At 34.8% G+C, this 7651-nt stretch overlaps 2 protein-coding genes across 2 annotated transcripts; both read left to right on the forward strand.

Moving 5' to 3' along the window:
- The first annotated feature begins 254 nt into the window (after nucleotides 1–254).
- Nucleotides 255–1112, forward strand: LOC114368306. The gene is made up of 2 exons (XM_028325617.1): nucleotides 255–616; nucleotides 719–1112. Exons 1-2 carry the CDS (start codon nucleotides 255–257, stop codon nucleotides 1110–1112), a joined length of 756 nt encoding a protein of 251 aa, XP_028181418.1.
- Nucleotides 1113–3090: 1978 nt separating this feature from the next.
- Nucleotides 3091–3972, forward strand: LOC114368307. Its single transcript, XM_028325618.1, has one exon. The coding sequence runs from the start codon at nucleotides 3091–3093 to the stop codon at nucleotides 3970–3972; it is 882 nt and encodes a 293-aa protein (XP_028181419.1).
- The last annotated feature ends 3679 nt before the right edge of the window (nucleotides 3973–7651 follow it).

The raw sequence follows: 7651 nt of genomic DNA on the forward strand, positions 1-7651 counted from the left end.
CTCTTGTCTTGGTTAACTGCTCTGTAGTAGCTTGCTTCTTATATGCGAGGTAAAACCCCAACAGAGGACTTAGCTCCATTGGATTTGGAGATTGAGGCGACTTGTAGAAGAAACAACGCAGCAAAGAAAAGAGGGGAGCTACAACATAGACCAACTGACCTTGGTGAAGGGAGGATTCTATCATTTGAATCTTCTTCTTCATTCCCTATCAATATCTGAAAGAATTTGAAATTGGTACCATTGAGGCAACCATAATGGTAGAAGATAGACCACCAAGGGTGACTTTTGAGGACTATTCTAGTTCTACCATGCCGCAGTTTTTCACTAGCATTGCTCGTCTAGAAGTTCAAGCAACAAACATTTCCTACCCACACTCATTGATTCAGCTCATTCAAGGCAATCTTTTCCATGGTTTACCAAATGAAGATCCCTATGCTCACTTAGCCACATACATTGAAATATATAATACTGTGAAGATAGCAGGAGTTTCAGAAGATGCCATAAGACTCAATCTATTTTCATTTTCGCTAGCTGGAGAAGCTAAGAAATGGCTGCAGTCATTCAAAGGGAACAACCTGAAAACTTGGGAAGAGGTAGTTGAAAAATTCTTGAAGAAGTATTTTCCCAAGTCAAAGACAGTTGAAGGGAAGGCAATGATTTCTTCATTCCATTAGTTTCCAGATGAATCCTTGAGTAAAGTCTTGGAGTGCTTTCACAGTTTACTTCGGAAGACTCCCACTCATGGGTTTATCGAACCCATTCAGCTCAACATCTTCATTGATGGCATGCGCCCCCAATCTAAACAGTTACTTGATGCTTTAGCTGGGGGAAAAATTAAATTAAAGACTCCTGATGAGGCCATGGAATTGATTGAGAACATGGCAGCCAGTGACCATGCCATATTGCGTGATAGGACTCACACTTCCATAAATAGAAGTTTGTTGGAGCTCACATCACATGATGCTTTGTTGGCACAAAATAAGTTGTTGACTAAACAGCTTGAAACTCTTAGAGACTTTGAATACACTTCTGACACAGTTACATACAATTCAACCTATTCATTTTGCAATCATGCAAGTTGGAGGATGCAACATATGTGGGGGAGTTCATGAGTCTGGTGCATGCACGACTTAGGATGATTCCTCTAAGGAGGTGAATTATGTTGGATCAAGTGGCCTCAGAATAATTAAGAAGGGGGGGGGGGGTTAATTAATTACTAACGTGTCTTGACTAATTAAAAATCTATCCTTCTTAATGTTACTAGATTAAATTAGGCTTTTACTACTAAGTTAACAAAGTAAAGAATGTAAATAAAAAATAACCAAAACTAAAAGCTATAATTAAAAGTACACAGCGGAAATTAAAGAGTGTAGGGAAGAAGAAGAAAAACACAAGATTTATACTGGCTCGGCCACAAACCGTGCCTACATCTAGTCCCCAAGCAACCTGTGGTTCTTAAGATTTCTTTCAACCTTGTAAAATCCTTTACAAACCAAAGATCCACAAGGGATGTACCCTCCCTTGTTCTCTTTGAAAAAACTAAGTGGATGTACCCTCCACTTGAACTGATCCACAGGAGATGTACCCTTTCTTGTTCTTAGTATAACAATCCCCAAGTAGATTTACCCTCTACTTGTACCACAAAGGATGTACCCTCCAATGTGTTGGGACAAAGAATTCTCAGGCGGTTAGTCCTTTGAATCTTTGTCAGGGGAAACAAAAGATATCTCAGGTGGTTAGTCCTTTGAAATCTTTTGCTTAAGGGGAAGGGAAGAATCAAAAGAATTCTCAGGCAGTTAGTCCTTTGAATCTTTTGTAAGGGAGAAGAGAGACACAAAAGAATTCAGGCGGTTAGTCCTTCTGTTCTTTTGGCAAAGGGAGAAGAGAATGAAAACGATGAATAACACAAGTTTTTGAACAAAGAACTTTTCTTGGAAGAGAAAGTGTTGAACAAAAACTTTTAGAAAGATGAAGAGAAATAAATCAGAAAGATCTGTTGAAAGTATTGAAAGAGATGAAAGAAGACATTGAAAGATGGATTGAAAGATAAATGATAGATCATTAGATAAATTCATGCCATGGTCACATATTTATAATCTCTTGATGACTCAAGTCAAAGTTTGTGACTCTTGGAAATTTCTTTAAAACTAGTCACTTAAAAAAGTTGTGACTTTTGAAAAAATCTTCAGAAATAAGTCACTTGAAGAATTGTGACTTTTGGAAATGTATTTTTCGAAATCAGTTACTGGTAATCGATTACCATCAAGGTGTAATCGATTACACATCAACAGATGTGACTCTTCATTTTGAATTTTGAAAATTAAAACGTTTAGAGGCTTTGGTAATCGATTACAAGTATTGTGTAATCGATTACACAAGTTTAAAATGATTTTAAAATGTTAAAATTTGAAATCTAACGTTTTAAAACACTGGTAATCGATTACTACCTTCTAGTAATCGATTACCAGAGAGTAGAACTCTTTGGTAATGATTTTGTGAAAACTTCTTGTGCTACTCAATGTTTTGGAAAACTTTTTTAGTACTTATCTTGATTGAGAGAATGCATACAAGTTTTGTTCTACCGTTCACTCATCCCTTTCTCCCCCTTTCTTTTTGAATTTATGCTTAATTTTAATGTTTTGAAAATATAATATCTTGATTTCTAAAATATCCATTTTTCTCTCCCCCTTTGGCAACATAAAAAAGGCCAAAGTGCGTAAAACACACATAATTTTTAAAAACATACACAAAGCATATTTTGTAAAATAAACATAAAAGATTCTAAACCATTCATGAAGCAAGACATAAACCAAATTATATTGCAAATCACATAGTCATATATCACAATCAATAAATATTCAGTCATACTAAGCAAATATTAAAAATACTAAGTGTTCAAATGTCATAAGCATATAGCCAAATACAAGGCTTTGGAAACAAAATAATAATAATAGAGTCTAAACTGATGGTGGTGGAGGTAAATCAAGGCAATCACGAATGATGGTGACATCTTCTTCAACCTTTGTGATCCTTGAGTCCATTGAATCTAATTAAATGTCCACTTGTTGTTCCAAAGCATCAAATCAGCAGATGCCGCTCTATACTAAGTTCCTGAAGGACCTCCTCACTAAAAAGGGAAAATATATCAACAATGAGAGTATAGTGGTGGAAGGAAACTGCAATGCTGTTATTCAAAGAATTTTACCACAGAAATTCAAAGATCCCGGGAGTGTGACCATTCTTTGTTTCGTAGGAGTTTTATTAGTGGGAAAGGGATTGATTGGCTTAGGAGCAAGCATCAATCTAATGCCACTTTCAATGTGCAGGAGAATAGGGAACTTGAGGATTGCGCCCACAAGGATGACACTTCAACTTGCAGACCGTTCGATCACAAAGCCCTATGGTGTAGTTGAAGATGTTCTAGCCAAAGTCCGCCAATTCATATTTCCCGTGGATTTTTTCATTATGGACATTGAGGAAGACTCAGATATTCCACTGATTTTGGGTCTCCCATTCATGTTGACAGCTAAGTGTGTAGTTGGCATGGGCAATGGTAACTTAGAAATGAGTGTTGATGATAAAAAAGTTACCATTAATTTATTTGAAGCAATCAAACATCCCAATGACCACAAGGCGTGTTTCAAAGTGGAAACAATTGAGCAAGAAGCTAATATGGTGGTTCAAAACATGACCTCTCACTCTCCATTGGAGAAGGTGTTGATAAATTCTATTGATTGTCTCACAAAAGAGGAGGAGAAAGATCTTATGGCCTGTTTGGAGGACCTAGATAAACTGAAGGTAATTCCTTCAGGAGAATGTGTCTTTGAAGAGCTAAAGAAGAATCCCACAATAGAGAAACCCAAGGTAGACTTGAAAGTCCTACCAGCGCATTTGAAGTATGCATTCTTGGAAGAGAATGAAGCAAAGCTGGTGGTGATCAACAACACCTTATCCTCTAATGAAGAGTTCTGATTGTTTGAAGTTCTCAAGAAACACAGGGCTGTGGAAGCAATGTCTTCCAAGGTTATTTTGATGATGCCAAAGAATCAAAAGTTAAGCAAAGTTTCAAGCAAAGATTCACGAATCAAGTTTCAAGTTTCAAGATTCAAGATTCAAGAATCAAGTTTCAAGTTTCAAGATTCAAGATTCAAGAAAAATCAAGATCAAGATTCAAGACTCAAGAATAAAGAGAAGACTCAATCAAGATAAGTACTAAAAAGTATTTCAAAACATTGAGTAGCACATGAAGTTTTCACAAAATCTTTTACCAAAGAGTTTTACTCTCTGGTAATCGATTAATACCAGTATAAAATTCTTGTGTTTGTCTTCTTCTTCCTTACACTCTTTAATTTCCGCTTTGTACTTTTCTTTTACGCTTTACTTTTGTTTAATTTACATAACTTAGTAGTAAAGCCTAATTGAATCTAGTAACATTAAGAAGGATAAGATTTTAATTAGTCAAGGCATATTAATAATTAATTCAACCCCCCTTTCTTAATTATTCCGAGGCCACTTGATCCAACAAGTGGTATCAGAGTAGGTATCTTGTAGAAAGTTTAACCACTTCAAGATTCACGGCCTCTTTAAATTCTTTGTTTTTCAAAAGTATTTTCAGGAATAGGTCAAATCTGAAATCATTTCAAGATTATGATGAAGACCAATCCAACTTATGTCTCATGAGAATAACAAGGAAGAATCTATAAGGAAGAAGTGGTACATCGACAGTGGATTCCAAGCATATGACGGGAGATGTATCCAAGTTTACAATCATTTCTCCCAAGAAAAGTGGACACGTTACATACGGTGACAACAACAAAGGAAAAATCATTGGAGTTGGCAAAATAGGTACGAGTTCCTGTACTCCCATTGAAAATGTGTTACTTGTAGAAGGTTTAAAGCATAGTCTATTGAGTGTTAGTCAATTATGTGATAAAGGATATAAAGTATCTTTTGATTCTGAAAAATGTATTATCAAGCATGATCATGACAAGGATATTGAGCATATAGGTTTCAGAGAAAATAATGTTTACATGATCAATTTAAAACAAAAATTTGAAAATGATACATGCTTTCTACGTAAAGATAGTGATCCATGGTTATGGCATAAGAGAATTGCTCATATTAACATGGATCATCTAAATATATTGATTTCAAAATATCTAATTGTTGGTTTACCAAAATTAAAGTTTGGAAAAGATAAGTTATGTAATGCATGCCAAAAAGGTAAACAAACAAAAGTATCTTTTAAATCTAAAAATATTGTCTCTACCACTCAACCATTACAATTATTGCATATGAATTTGTTTGGACCCTCTAGGGTCATGAGTTTTGGTGGTAGTTATTATGCCTTATTAATTGTTGATGATTATTCTAGGTATACTTGGACTTTATTTCTTACTCACAAAAATGATGCATTTCATGCATTTAGAAGACTTGCTAAAGTCATCCAAAACAAGAAAAATCTCAAAATTATCTCCATTAGAAGTGATCACGGAGGTGAATTTGAAAACAATGATTTTGAAATGTTTTGTTATGAACATGGCATAGAACACAACTTCTTTGCACCTAGGACACCTCAACAAAACGGTGTAGTAGAAAGGAAAAATAGATCTTTAGAAGAAATTGCTAGAACACTTTTAAATTACACACCACTTCCAAAATATTTTTGGGCAGAAGCAGTCAACACCGCATGTTATATTATGAATAGAGCCTTAATAAGACCAATTCTTAAGAGAACCCCATATGAACTCTTTAATAATAGAAAACCAAACATTGCTCATTTACATGTTTTTGGATGTAAATGTTTTGTCCTAAACAATGGTAAAGAAAGCCTAGGAAAATTTGATGCTAAGGCGGATGAGGGTATCTTCCTTGGGTATTCCCTACATAGCAAAGCCTTTAGGATATACAACAAAAGAACCATGACAATTGAGGAATCAATACATGTTACTTTTGACGAAACTAATATTACCTCTCTGAGAAAGGAATTTCTTGATGATATTGCACATTCTTTGGAAGATATACACAATCAAGAAAGAAATCTAAAAAGGAAGAGAGATGAAGAAAACCAGGATGTTCAAGATGACATAGCCCAAGAAAATGATAATCTTCCCAAAGAATGGAAAACTTCAAGAAATCATCCTCTTGACAATCTTGGATCAAGTGGCCTCGGAATAATTAAGAAGTGGGGTTGAATTAATTATTAATGTACCTTGACTAATTAAAACTTATCCTTCTTAATGTTACTAGATTTAATTTAGGCTTTCACTACCAAGTTAAGAAAGTAAAGAATAGTAATTGAAACTTAACCAAAAGTAAAAGCAATAATTAAAAGTGCACAGCGGAAATTAAAAATGTAGGGAAGAAGAAGACAAACACAAGAATTTTATACTGGTTCGGCAATAACCCGTGCCTACATCTAGTCCCCAAGCAACCTGCGATTCTTGAGATTTCCTTCAACCTTGTAAAAATCTTTACAAGCAAAGATACACAAGGGATATACCCTCCCTTGTTCTCTTTGAACAACCAAGTGGATGTACCCTCCACTTGAACTGACCCACAAGAGATGTACCTTCTCTTGTTCTCAGTTACAACAACCCAAGTAGATGTACCCTCTACTTGTACCACAAAGGATGTACCCTCCAATGTGTTAAGACAAAGGATTCTCAGGCGGTTAGTCCTTTGAATCTTTGTAAGGGGAAATAAAAGATATCTCAGGCGATTAGTCCTTTGAAATCTTTTGTTTAAGGGAAAGGGAAGAATCAAAAGAATTCTCAGACTGTGTCCTTTTGAATTCTCTTGGAAAGGGAGAAGGGAGACACAAAAGAATTCAGGTGGTTAGTCCTTTGTTCTTTTGGAAAAAGGGAGAAGAGAGACACAAAAAGAATTCAGGTGATTAGTCCTTGTTGAATTCTTTTTGGCAAAGAGAGAAGAGAATGAAAAGATATAGCACACTTTTGTTTTCTACAGAAGAACAAGGTTTAGAAAACAGAAAACTTAGAAGGCTTTTTGGCACTGGAAGAAGAAGAAAAATGAGAAGCAAAGGTTTCAGGATTTCTCAAAAGTTGTTCAAGAAGTTCTAAAAGTTGTTAAAATGCAATTCAAGGTCTTGCTTTTATAGACTCTTCATGTCTGGTCAAGAAAACCATTGGAAGAGTTATAACCTTGAGAAAATCTTGAGAAAACCATTGGAAGAGTTACATCTCTTGACTTTTTATTCAAAACTTATCACTGGTAATCGATTACCATAATCATGTAATCGATTACACAATACATTTTAAGAAAAGATGTGACTCTTCACACTTGAATTTGAATTTCAAAGTTCACATACACTGGTAATCGATTACCAATATATTGTAATCAATTACACCATTTAAAAATCATTTGGAACGTTGCAAATTCAGTTAAAAGCTTTTGAATCAAACTTTATCACTAGTAATCGATTACAGGAAACTGATAATCGATTACCAGAGAGTAAATACTCTGGTAACTTAGAAAATTTTGAGAAAAACTCTTTTGTAAAACAAAATTGTGCTATGTTTGATTTTTGAAAAATCCTTTTCAGTACTTCCCTTGTGAAATCATCTTCTCTTGAATCTTGATTCTTCTTGATGTCATTTCTTGAATCTTGAAATTAATCTTGATCTTATTT

The sequence above is a fragment of the Glycine soja genome, chromosome 9 (genome assembly GCF_004193775.1).
Source record: "Glycine soja cultivar W05 chromosome 9, ASM419377v2, whole genome shotgun sequence".
NCBI lineage: Eukaryota > Viridiplantae > Streptophyta > Magnoliopsida > Fabales > Fabaceae > Glycine > Glycine soja.

What these genes read in the sequence shown, in the direction of transcription:
- LOC114368307 (XM_028325618.1), top strand. Translation starts at nt 3,091, where the DNA reads ATGCCGCTCTATACTAAGTTCCTGAAGGACCTCCTCACTAAAAAGGGA.
- LOC114368306 (XM_028325617.1), top strand. Translation starts at nt 255, where the DNA reads ATGGTAGAAGATAGACCACCAAGGGTGACTTTTGAGGACTATTCTAGT. An exon ending in GTTGAAAAATTCTTGAAGAA is followed by an intron (nt 617 to 718) that starts GTATTTTCCCAA and finishes GTGCTTTCACAG; the next exon opens with TTTACTTCGGAAGACTCCCA.